The sequence below is a fragment of the Apteryx mantelli genome, chromosome 6 (assembly GCF_036417845.1).
Source record: "Apteryx mantelli isolate bAptMan1 chromosome 6, bAptMan1.hap1, whole genome shotgun sequence".
NCBI lineage: Eukaryota > Metazoa > Chordata > Aves > Apterygiformes > Apterygidae > Apteryx > Apteryx mantelli.
Genome location: NC_089983.1, coordinates 30,069,598 through 30,082,991, shown reverse-complemented (window position 1 = coordinate 30,082,991; position 13,394 = coordinate 30,069,598). Strand labels below are relative to the sequence as shown.

The 13,394-nt window shown below is 37.3% G+C and overlaps 1 protein-coding gene across 7 annotated transcripts in view; it reads right to left on the bottom strand.

The window, feature by feature from the left end:
• COBLL1 (cordon-bleu WH2 repeat protein like 1) overlaps positions 1–13,394 on the bottom strand; it is a 98,610-nt gene that overhangs the window by 17,819 nt on the left and 67,397 nt on the right. For all 7 annotated transcript variants that reach the window (XR_010884590.1, XR_010884589.1, XM_067299114.1 and 4 more), the window contains exons 5-9: positions 11,820–11,858; positions 10,830–10,927; positions 10,472–10,711; positions 866–1,016; positions 186–260 (exon numbers count right to left, since the gene is read on the bottom strand). Coding sequence is in view for 5 of the 7 variants with exons in the window: in XM_067299114.1 (XP_067155215.1) it covers positions 186–260; positions 866–1,016; positions 10,472–10,711; positions 10,830–10,927; positions 11,820–11,858 (603 nt within the window). In the remaining 2 variants the exon portion in view is untranslated. The remainder of the gene's footprint in view (positions 1–185; positions 261–865; positions 1,017–10,471; positions 10,712–10,829; positions 10,928–11,819; positions 11,859–13,394) is intronic.

The following is a 13,394-nucleotide window of genomic DNA, read 5'->3' as shown; positions in this document are numbered from 1 at the left end:
TGGTAATGGTAAAATATCTTTATTTTAAAGAGCCATATTCTGTACTTGAATGGGAAAATTAATAGATCTGAGGCCTTGTAATAATCCTGTACTTAAGACACATGTGTAGTATAGAAATTTATTGCTATGAATTATAATAGCTTACTGTAAAATAGATTTGACCAATGCATTTGGAAAAAACTAACCTGTTTCAGACTGTATTTCAGTGGCTTTTTCTTCCACAGTACCCTTAGCAGGGGTTAATTCTGTTGACGCTGTTACTGCAACAAGTCAAATAAACCTTTTTATTAAAAGTATTGCCTCTCAATTTTTGCACCAACAAAAGCTCTAGACAAAATGTTAAATTGTGATCTTAAAGACTGGTGAGTTCTTCAAGAAATGCACCTTCTCTTAAGCAATCAATTGTCACAATTCCCAAATATTTTTAATCTCAACTCTTAGGTACTTTTGAACCTAAGAAAATTGAATTTTTAGAACAAACAGAAGAATTATAAAACAACAATACAAACCTCTTTCCCTAAAATTCTTCTTCTCAATCCATTTTCTATTAATTCCTCCCTGTTCCAGAGAAGCTAATCTTCTCCTCTGTCCACCCCCAACTTGTCCATTTGATTAATACAGACACAATTGCTATAGGTAATCTAACTATAATTAATTTGAAGTTTTCTGCTCAGTGTGCCCTAAAGCTTGCCTTCACACTACATCAGCCAATCTAATAAAATAATATTATTGCTCCTTACAATATGAAGATGTTTGGCACTCATATTTTTTAAGTTTTTATCTCATAAGGTGGTATTTCTTTAATGTTTAGCCAAATTACCATACTTTTCGTTTGCCTTGTAATTAAGCAGTATAAAAAGATTACCAGTCTCATTAATGCTTTCACTTTGATCTTCTGGCATTTTCGAGGGTGGTGAGGGTGCTTTGCGCTTCATCCTTCGTAAAGAGGAGTTCACAGAAGCTGTGTCACTGAGCGGCAGAGAGCCCTTTCTTACTACTCCTAGTCCTGGAGGGGCCTAAGAAGGCAGATGGGGAGGGAGAAGATTATTAGCAATCAAAGAAAAACAGCAAAATAACTCCAGTAATTACTCTCCAAAAGTATTTGTAATATACATTTGGGAAAATGAAAATCTATGCCTATTACCAAAATTACTATGTTACTGATCTTAAATTCTAAGTTTTCTCAAAAAAGATTTTTTAGAGTAATAGACTATATTCACAGAAGTACAGGATACAGCAGGAAAAGAGAATTAATTGTCACTATATAGTATAAAAAGAGAATTTGAATTCTTTTGTGCCTTAAGGCCATTTCAAAAAACCCAAATACCAGCTAGTCCAAAAACTAGCTAAAATCGCTGTGGAAAGAAGCTCCAGCTGCACCTGACTGATATGACATGACACACACTTCCTTTTCCATTCCCCCAAAAGCAGTCCTAACCAGGCTGTACATGTAATTATTAGGAATTTATTTCTCTACCTGAAATACTAGGCCTTTTATAGCAATTTTTCTAATGCCATCTTTCAAAACTTCTTTTGGAAAGTACAACTGTCTTATAATTTACTAAAGTTTCTGATCTTAAAACTGTAATAATGACCTCATTATTGTATCAAAAGAGAGAAATGTTTTTTTCGTAATGCACAGATAATCAAAAGCATTAAAAAAGGGACATAGTCTTCCTTATAGGACCTCTGATAAGGACTTCTTAGTTCATATGATACAGCAGTCCAATTGCATTTTAAATTGTTTGAATTTAAAGAATATGTTCTGTGTCTCAAAAAGACAGTGGCTGTAAATTTGCCTGCCATTCTTACAGCAGTTTGCCTCATGCTGAAGAAACCTCTTATTTTCACATCTATTAAATGATTACTTTCAGGATCCAGCAATAGAGAAATATGTTTCAGCACTGGTCACAGCTGCCTATTTCTGTAGTAATTTTGATCCCTATCACTTGTCTACTCAACAGTATAATAAAATCCAGGAGTGACATTCGTTTCTTGCAGGAAGAACCCACACAGCAACTGCATGTGGGGAACATCCTCAAAGAACTTCTCTTCATGCTTTAATTAACAAGCCCGCTTCACAAAGCGGAATATGGAGGAGCAAAGATGGCATAAATACACTTAAAAATCTTTCTTTCTTTCAAAAACCGCCCTGAGGACAGATTTCCTGACCTTGGCAATATCCATGGAAGAGACACTTTTTATTTATCAAGCTACCACTCAACAACAAATATACATCTTACAGTAAGGGGACATTTTAAAAAAAGGCTAGAGTATTTGGTTCTACATAATCAAAATTATAAAGAAAATTACAAGAGAAAACGATATTGGCACAAGTTGTCTGTGAAGCAGTCTGACAGCTCCTGTTACGTCTCAACAGAGTATCTGAATGAATGAACTGCAGCAGTGAAAACTACCCTCTGAGCTACCCTGGGGATAGTCAGTCATCTGCTTTGTTATATCCCACCTGGGCGTCAGTCAGGGCTGACAGATCCCTTCGGTACTTTCCTGCACTGTAAGGAGCAGCACTGTCCAAACATGTTCACAGAATTCCTCTACCAATGACTTTAATGCCAAAGCAAGCAACTCAAACCCTTTAAAGCAAAGCAAGGCTCTGAATAACAGGACGAAAGACTAAGTCTAGGTGAAATATTCTTTCAAGAAAAGTAGACGATATAAACCTAGCACTCCACTCCTAATTAAAAATACTTGCAAGTTCTAATAGTTCTTAACAAGTCAGATTCTAGATTAAAACTTCACACAAGAAAATCACTTTACACTTTTTTATAGTTTCTCATTCACAGTTCCTAAGAAGTTCTACAAAAAAAAAAAAAATTTAACAATATTCAGCATCCGAGTTTGCAGGGGAAGGGGTGTCAAAGATGATATTATTTCCCCAAATCAGGCATTTTTTTGACTGTTAAATCATTTTCCTTCTTGATATTGGGCAGTTGTATTTCTCTCCTTTTGGGTAGCTGCTGTACAGGCTGTAGCCCCTCCACTCTTCACAGAGACACTGCTGCGCCGTTCAGAGGTCTGCACCCTCATCTGCTTTGCACAGATTCCCCAAGCTGACTTGCCTGGCACAGAGTTCTGCACATACTCGCTCGGCTAAACAGATGACACCAGAGTTCCCTTCATGCACAGAAAAAAAGTATGTGTGGGGGGGAAATAATGTTCTCAGCATAAGAGCACAAATGCTACTACAAGATTTTAATAAGCCTTTCTACTGCCCTTTGCATCCAAAGAAACAAACGATTTGCAAAAAGAGATTTCAAGCAAGTACTAAATGTTCCAGTTAAGGTTCAAGTGTTGAACAGATTTTCTCAGGAATTATTCAGCATATGAATATTAAGAGCTTTCAAATCTTAACAAAGGTTGTAATATGAAAATAGTACTTTAAACAGATGGAAAAAAATAATATTATTAACACGTATCTGACAAAGTTTTGGAATATACCTCTGGGTGTTCATGTGTCACACCAACTGCCAATGATACCAGTGCTTTATCAGTTGCACTTAAATTAAAGTTCATGTTAGAATCGCTGAAGTAATTAACTGTGCTTGTGCAGAAACACCAGTGAACACTTGTCCAAACTTCCCTAATGTATACAGGAGCTCCATTTTTAACACTGCACACCTTCCTCATCCTGGAACAAACAAGAGTGGATTATGAGGCTTTTTAGCCTCAAACATGTACAGACAAATTTGGCACCGAATCCCACACCATTCCAAGCAGACACCAACAGAGGCCAGCGCTTCCCAACTTCCAGCCTCTCTGAGCAATGGCAGACATGGTGCCTGACCCCCTTCTCATCTCAAAAAGCAGAGAAAGGTAATTAAGACACTGTAATTTTGCAGCTGGAACGGAAGAGAAAACCATGAGTGTTTGGGAAGGAGCATAGTAGAGCATTTCACTGTGCTGGAAAGCATGCCTCACACCAAGTGTCATTATATACACATTTTCATATCAAGAGTACCTCTTTTCCTCCACAGATATCCTGGCTTAACAAAAGCTACACAGGGGAACAGGATAACAAAGCATATTGCTAACCATACTGCTAGTATTTTTTTTCTTCCCTTTACACCATACAGGGAAAGAAGCATGCAGACAAATGTATACCCAAGGAATAACAGGAAAAAAAATACAGTGCTTAATGAACTAAATTTTTATTACATGACTTAAGCTTCTTACCTAAACTACTAGGAAGAAAGCAATATAGCTTTGACCTATCGGAAAGAAAGGACATACAGAATACATTTGGAGAACCTCAACAGGTAGTCTTCTGTCCAAACACCTGATACTAGTATAATCTTCAATGATTTCTGTACATAAACCATGGTACAGAAGTAAATACAAAAAAAGGGGGCAAGGCTATGCATTTGGTATATATGAAAAGTGGATACATGCTATGTCCACAAGCCAATTTTGAATCATATCAGAAACATATCAGAGTATCTTCATGAAAGCTTCAGCAAGAGAAAACAAATAGTCCTGAGCATTGTTTTCTCACAAATGACCCTGGTTCTATTCAAGATCTCCCTGAGATTCATCACAGGGCCTGCTGCGACATTGCTCAACTTCTCCTTTAAAGGCCTAACCATCACATTTCAGGCAACTGAGCTTCTGGTGTAACCTCTGAAGTATGGAATTCATCCCTCCCAGAAATCTTAATGAAGCTATTCCATGACTGTGGCTAATAAATCTTTTCAGAACCACTTAATGGCCCAGTTGCTTCCTACCCCTCCCCCATTTCTCATCTGCTCCTTCCCTTTCTTTTCTGAGGAACAGACTGGAGATTTCAATTTCTTTAAGAGATAGGCTTGAGTAAATAAAAGTGAACTATATTTCTACAGTTGAGAAGTCCTATCCATCATTTTGAACAGTAAATGTTTTGGCTGAAAATCTCCATTTAATTGTTCCTACCCAAGCATAGTTTATGTATGCTCCTTCACAGTAACTGAAAACAGTGCAAGGAAACAGACATTCATTAAAAAGAAATAAAGATATCACAGTCTAGTTTTTATAAATAAAGCATTAGGAAGAAAACTAGCAACTGCATTTGGGGCATAATCAAAGGCTTTTCATTTAAAGAAATGTTATTACTAGAAAACTGCATCCACTTTTATGAAAACTGAAGATACACACACTACATTATACAACGGCACTTTCCATAAACCCTTGAGAGCCCTCTTTATTTGCAAGTGTATTTAAACTTGCTAGGTCTAAACATACTTCTGGCAAGAGCCATCTCACTCAAAATTAGAACTGACACAAGCAGTGAGGGATTTCAGTATTAGACTAACATGCTTGTTTCCAGCCTAATGTAACACAGAAATTTGCTGTGCTTAAATTAAATATTTAAGAAGTACTAGTCATCCTGTCTTATAAAGGATGGACAAATCATGCTACATAATAACTTGTAAGAGATAACCTTTCATCCCTCACACTAATTTCTTACCTAAAAATAACATATCATCTTCAAAAACTAATTCTATAATTGCTCTGAAATTCAGGGGAAAAAAAATTCAGCCTTCATACCAGAATGTAATTGTTCAGATACAGAAAAAAATGTTTCTTTTTCAAGGGAAAAGAAGAGGGGAAGCTGTAGGAGGTAAACATTAAAACCCTTTTTATACTGTGAGAAACTGGAACTACAATACACTGTGAATGTAAAGAAAAGCAACACAGAACACTGTTCCCTTAAAGTTGGCTCACTTCACTGTTGTCTGTTGTTACTACTTTGGCATGGCCAAATGCCTGTTGCTATCTAAACCAGGAAAACAGTTTATCTAGGCAAAACTGACATTTCACTTTGTCTTCCTTGTGGATGCTACGAAAAAGATTTGTCCGTAATAAGGCACACGCAGAAGGTCACCCTGGTCCATAAAAGAAATTCAGCATGCAGCCAGTTTGCCAATAAACTGAAGGGCAAGCAGCTTCTGAACTTCAGCGTTCTTAAAAGCAGTATGATTTGCAAGGAAATGTCTTCAGTAAAACAGAAGCAGATAAAAAGTAACTCTTAATAAAATAATTATATCCTAGTTTTGTAAGTTAACATGATGGGACCTGACAATAAGAATGAAACTACCAGACATGCTAAACAGCCTAGCAAACACACTGATCAGCCCAGTGAGTAATCTAAATCAGACTTTAAATCGTAGAAACAGGAGGCACATTTTCAACAGTGGGGAATATAAGAGGCCAAATTCTTGTCTCAACTGCAGTGAAATAATTATAGTGTAGAATGATCATGGGACTTGCTGTATTACTGAGAACTGACTCAGAATAGAAGAGCATAATTTGGTCACTTAGAGTTGATGAAACACTGATGCATACGATACAGATGAAGAAATGCTGTGCAGCCATCAGAAATGCTATGCAATCATCACAACTGACTTTATTCTTAGATGCTTGTATGTCTCATTTCAAATTCTGCACTTAGGATTTTAGTTCTTAGGATAAAGACTGATTCTTACAGTCTATATTAAATAGCGCCCCAATATAAAGTTGAAAATCCTCTACATGCTATTTTTATTTGAATAAAATTATTTTACATTGTCTCTCACCTAACACCTTATGTTTTTAAAGGAACTGTTCTTTATTTTAGAGTTAAGTGAAACCAGAACTCTCACTAGTTAGAGGTACCTTTTTGTTTATTTTAGAGTGGAAGCTGCAAGAAACAAGCTTCCAGTCTTCCCCTTGCCAGCATTACTCAAAGTAGTGCTCAATCTCACAACAAAAACAACTATCTGTTGATGATGAAGTCTTGTTATATTTTTTGTGTTCTCCTAATTATGCACATAGTTTTGAACACCAAGAGTTTGGTTCACCCATGTGAAATAAAAAAGTCTAGGTTGGATGGGATCTCTGGAGATAATTTGGTCCAACCTTCTGTTGAAAGTAAGGCCTTAGACTGGGTTATTCCAGGAGCCTGTCAAGGCACATCTTAAGTATTTCCAGCGAGGACGCTTCCACACTTCTCTGGGCAACCTATTCCAATGTTCTGCTGTTCTCACAGTGATGGTTTTTCTTCTTATATCTAAATGGAATTTCCCCTGAAACAACTAGTGCCTGTTGGCCCTTGTCCTGTCACCATGCATCCTTGTGAAGAGAGTACCACCACCTTCCCTATAATACTTTTAGCTATTAGAAGACTGATTAGATCCCATTTGAGCCTTCTGGTCAGTAGGCCAAAAAAAAGCCGATTCCTTCAACCTTTCTTCATACGTCAAGTCCTCCAACCTTGTAAACATCATAGCAGCCCTCCACCAGAACCCTGCCAGTTTTTCAATGTCCTTCAACTGCAGTGACCAAAACCGGACACAGTAATCCAAAGGAGGCCTAAAAATGTATTGAGTACAGTGAAATCAAGGTGGATCAAATTGATCTGCTCTTGCTGACGCAGCCTAGGACACTATTCGCTTTCTGCTGCCAGGGCATGCTGCTGGCTCACATTCAGCTTGCTGCCCACCAGGATCCCCCAAGCACTTCTCAGCAGAGTTGCACCCCAGTCAGTCAGACCCATCCTGCACTGCTACTTGGGATTACTCCATCCCAGCTGCAGATCTTTACATTTACCTTTGTTAAACCTCACGCAATTCTAGCCTGTCAGGGTCTCTCTGAATGGTTACTCTTCTGGCATACCTACTTCTCCTCCCAGTTTGGTGTCATCTGCAAACTTGCTGAAGGTGCATTCAATTCCATAAGCTATGCTGTTTATAAAGATATTGAATAGTATCAAACCTATTACCAGCTCCTCAGGAACTCCACTCAACAGCCAGTCTGACTGAAGCCATTAGCTACCACCATCTGAGCTTGGCAGTTTAGCCAGTTTTCTTCCTATCTCGTGGTACATCTATCGAGTCCATATCTTATTAGCTTGTCAAAAAAAATGTTGTGGAAGACTCTGTCAAACACCTCGCTAAAATCAAGGCAGATGACTGCGCAAGTTGTTTCATCATAGAATGCAATCAGGTTGGTCAAGCATGACTTACTCTACCTAAATTCACATTGGCTTTTCTCAGACACCTCCTTGTCCTTCATTTGCCTGGAAATAGCTTCCCTGAGGACCTGGTCCATAATTTTCCCAGGGACTGAAGTAAGGCCGACTGTTCTGTAGTTTCCCCGATCTTTCTTTTTGCCCTTTTATTTGGTAGATGGGCATAATATTTGCCCTTCTGCAGTCATCCGGGACTTCCCCTAATCTCCATGATCTTTCAAAGATGATAGACAGTGGCTCTACAGTGATGTCAGCCAACTTGCTCAGCACACTCGGATGTATCCCCTCAGGTCCCACAGACTTGCTTATGTCCAATTTGTACACATGGTCCCTAACTCAGCCCTCCGCTGCTATTGGAGCTTTGCTATTTGCTTCATCGTTGCTTCTTAGCATAGAGAGTCAGGGGCTAACTTTATCCATGAAGACTGAGACGAAGAAGGTACTGAGAAACTGAGAAGGCACCTCAGATTTTGTGTCACTTGTAACTAACTTGCCAGTCCCATTCACCAGCAAATCTGTATCTTCCCCGTACTTCTGCTTGCTACTAACCTATAGAAGCCTTTCTTACTATTCTTGATATCTCTTACCAGTTTGAGCTCCAGCCTTGCTTTTTCCTTCCTAGCAGCATCTCTGCATGTCTGAGAAGTGTTTCTGTATTTCTTTTGGGGAATTACACTGTCCTCTTTTCCGTTTCTCATATACTTCTTTTATGCCCTTGAGCTTTCTCAGCAGCTCAGCATTTAACCAGGCTGGTTTCCTTTTATGCCTGCCCCTTCTCCCACTTCAGGGGATGGGCTGCTTTTATGCTTCAAGAACGCTGTCTCTGAAAATCTCCCAGCACTCCTGAGCTCCTTAGCTCTCCAGTGGAAACTCCAGCAGGATCCCCTCTACCAGTTCCCTGACCAAGTTGAGCCATTTGTACTATTCCAGTCTAAATTCATTCATCAGATGATATTTGTTGGAAAACAGATACTAAAGAGACAAATTATTTTACATAAATTAATAAAATCTGAAGAGCAAATATTCACCCATGTTTAAATGCCAAGCTCTGCAGTATCCTATAAATCACTGTGCAATTAAACCAGAATGAAACAGGACTCTTCTTAAAACAAAACAAAACAAAAAAAAAACACATGCCAAAGGCTTCTAAGTTCTGAGGGAGCTGGACAATGTAGTACAAACTAGAAAACACACACACAAAAAAAAGATAACTTAATCTGGACTTCTGTCCTTTCTTCATGAGTTAGTCAACTTCAGTCTAATCACTTTAGATGAATAAGAAATGACAGTACAAAATAATAAATCTAAGCAATTTTGTTGAGTGACAGAGCCTAGCCCAGCAGTCATACATTACTGTTAGACATAATGGGATATTAATCATTTAAAGCATGTTGACATTATAAATTATTTTTTAAAAATTGAAATTCAATTAAAAGGCAAACATGATGAGGTAAAAAAAGATTATGATGTTTTTTTCAACGTTCCTTTTATTAAAATAAAGGAAAAAATCCTTTGTCTTTAATGATAAAGCTTTTCAGCAGGACACAATACACAAATTCAGAACTTCTGTTAAACAGTGCTCTCTTGTGGTTCTCTGCATTAATGAAAGAGTAAATCATTGTATAAAGATAAAGCAAGTCACAGTTTGAATTTTCTTGTCTCTGGGTCTAACAAAATTTCTCTCGCAGATTTGTATTTCATTTTGTTCTACTTTTCATCTTTCTAGCATGCCAATAGCCTCATTTATTAAAGACCACCTTTAGATTCTGGATTCAAAGCAAAGTATTAAGTACAAAGTAAAATGTTTTGATTTATAATGTGAGCTTTAGCCTTGAACTTTAATTGGAATTCACAATTGACCATATGGGCTTTATCAAAATATTACCTGATGCATCAATTTCTCCCAAATTTTGCTGGCAAAATTTCTACATTGCATTGGATATATAGGTAACTGATATGTAGCCCACATCTCATAGCTTCAATTAAATATGTCACTATACAATTGTTTGATTAAAATAAAACCTTAGTTTAACATTCTTGTGCTTCCAACAAGTTAAGACTATTTCCTAAGATTTCTACCTTTTTCTAGTAATACTAAAGAACTAAATATTGTTAATCTTTTATAATTAAAACATTAAAAAGGACAGGAAATACCAAAACATATAATTAGTAGACACGCTAAAGTAAGACTACATTCTCACATTTAAATATGTAAACTATTCATCCAAAAGAACAAAAAGGTGCTCGCAAGAGCAATTTAAAAGGAAAAAACAGCTCCTTATGTAAAAGTACAGCAGCTACTCTGAATACAGGACATGAAGATTAAAAAAATGCATCCGCCAATATCTATAGCTATTGTCAGACTAAATTTTTTAGAAGTAAACACTGCATTTTATTCCCCTCAGCAGATATATAACATATTCCCTTAAATCAAGAAGTTTAGAGATATATGAAGCAAACGTAACTAACCTCTTCATTCCCATCAAGACTGTTAGATTTCACAATTTCAGATGCCGTTTTGACCTGGGCATGGGCAAGTTCCTGGGGGGCGCTCTGAGAAGTTGGCATAGGTGGTAAAGGAGCTCTGCGTTTCTTTGGCATTTCAGATGGCAAAGTGCTTGAATCATACTGCTTGCTAACAGTGTTACATCTTGTGATAAAAGTTGGCCTTGGCTTGCTCATCAGTGGAGTTGCTGGGGCACTGGCAGCCTTGGAAGGGAGGGAAAAAAAATCCAAATCCTTTATACTTTCTGTAAAACAATCAGCAGTGTTGACTGGTCTAAGAATATGTTTATAGAAGTTTTGCTCACACAAAGTTATATCTTACTTGTTCTCGTTTCTTCTTACTTCGTTGAAAAAAGCTGAAAAATCCTCTGTTTTCTTTCTCCTTCAAAACATCTAAGTTTTCAGACATTTGGTAGGAGTCTAAAATGGAAAACATAGTTCTAGATGTTATTTATTGCATAGATTACTTCTCCTGCATTCTTACTATTTCACTGTCTGTCATCAGCCTTCTGGAAGGATATACCAAGCACTCCATAAATCATCTATATTAATAGCTTTTCCAAAAGCTACACAATGACCAGGTTTCCTGACATCAGTGTTCTTCCCCTCTTTCTCAGAACTCAGAGCAGATGAGTTTCAGTTATGCTTAATACCCTCAGCTCTCGACCTAACCCACCCCACTTGTCATAAATTATGGTTCATATCACAAAGTCTAGAGAAGGGAAAAGGAGCATCAGCCTCTCCAGTTCATAATCCCTAACAGTTTAAACTCATGGCAAAGGGTGAAGTGGGACAGGTCAGGTACAAGCCTGCCAATGGTATGACTATGGAGAAACATCACTGAAACCCTGACACGTGCTGACCTTCATGTAACTGCATGGCAGTCATGGTAAAGATAATCAAATCTATACTGGTATCTTGCAGAATTTATCCTCCTTACATAGTCCTATTCATGCAGAGGATTTGTAAATTTAAAGGTTGTCCTTCTCCAATTTTTACTGGATTTGAATTTGTTAAAGAAATGAATGCAAATGCAACAACCGACAGGAGACATCAGCAAGACCACTGCGGGACTCTTAATACAAGCATTAGTATAAGCCTAACTGTAAACTTAATAAATTGACTTACATAAAAAGATACAGAAATACTTAGTACAGAAGTGGATATACCAGATATGTATAAAGTTTTTTCTTATGCATCTTTGACAGGACAGAGATATTGTTTAATATACAGGTAAGTGATGTTATAATGGGATTGGATGGTAATGCCACATAAGTGGCACAGTTTCACAACCTATTTCACTGAAGCGTACCTTGTAAAGATGGTAAATTTAAATCAGCTGGTGATGTGGCTACAGAAAGACAAGAAGAGAATTTCAGTGTGAATCAAGGATGCAGCTGTAAGTTACACAAACACAGAACCCCAAGCTGAATCTTCAACATTAGGAAAAATAACTGGGTACCTTCCTCAAATAAAAGGATGCTTATCTTTAAACTCTACCTAATGCTGTATGCCACTTAAGAACTTGAGTTCATAAAATGAGAACTACACACACACACACACACACACACACACACACACACACACAGAGTGCACGCGAGAGCGAGCACACGCAAGAAAACAGTGGAACATCTGACGGCCCCTGAACTACTTAACCTAACAGGTATTTGGGGGATTCTGACTGAAGATGTGTAACACAAGTTGGAATCTCTTAAATGTGGAGAGAGGCTTCATTTATATTTTTTGAAGGAAAGAGGAAAAACAGCATGTAAAAATAGTTTGCTGTACAAGTTTTGGATTGTCAGGCAGTCCAAATTTGGAACACAGAGGACTCTATAATTAAAATATAATCTGAATAAAGATTTGAATTTAAATTCTATGAAAAAGGTGCATCTCACCATTTATTTTCAAAAAGAAAGCTGAAAATTCAAAGTTTTAAAGTTTTCTGCGAAATGGAAATGCAGAACTACTTCAAATTGAGAGAAGTGAAGTTATCTACTAAATTTCCTAGTGGGACACTGCTTCATACAAACTGTATAATCCCTTATATTGTCTCTTAAGGATTTCTGGCTGTTTGATTCAAATGATGCAGGCTTCAGGTTGGGCAGAAGACAGTTCTGCCAGTCTGCAGGATGAAGTGGTGGCCAGACAACTAACCAGACAATGCACTATTGGCATATTTAGTCCAAACAACATATTCAAGCAAGTATTTTTTTTTTTCCAGTGATGGAAAGAAAGAAACTTTGTTTTTGTTTTCACCATGGCAGAAAGGACGCTTTTTTTCCAAATCTGACATTTCATACTGTTTGAGATAACTGGTCTTTAGAAAGTAATTGAGAGAATTCTTTCGAAACTGTAGATACCTAATTACAAAGTTACTGTATTCAGGAAGGAGGGAAGGGGAACAGTTTTAAAGCAAGAAAGGAAAACAACAAAAACGTAGAACAGTGATCCTGAAAAGAAGCGAGTCAATATTAAAACATTCTATATTGAAGTAAAATTTCTGTGAGAAATGCCTCAAACAGAACAAAACGCACTTTAATAGGATTTTAAATCAGAGTACAATAAGCCTATCTTTAAAAAGGTAGGCTTACAGCTAAAGCTAAAGTTGGGAATAGGAAGGTCTGTGCAAATACAGCCAAGCTAGTCTCAGTGCCCCTGCTAGACCACCACCAAAGTGAGAATTATTATTCCTTCACAATCCATTTATGAAATTGTCAAACAACACTCATAAAAAGCACCTAGGTACTGCATCAATAAGCACTATCAGAATGTTCTAACATTCTGGAATTTTAAAACATAAAACGAAATAATTTCTCTGATGTTTCTGTTCTTTTCTTCTCATCATGTTCCCATGTCTTCTCTATGAGCTAAGCGAAATACAGTG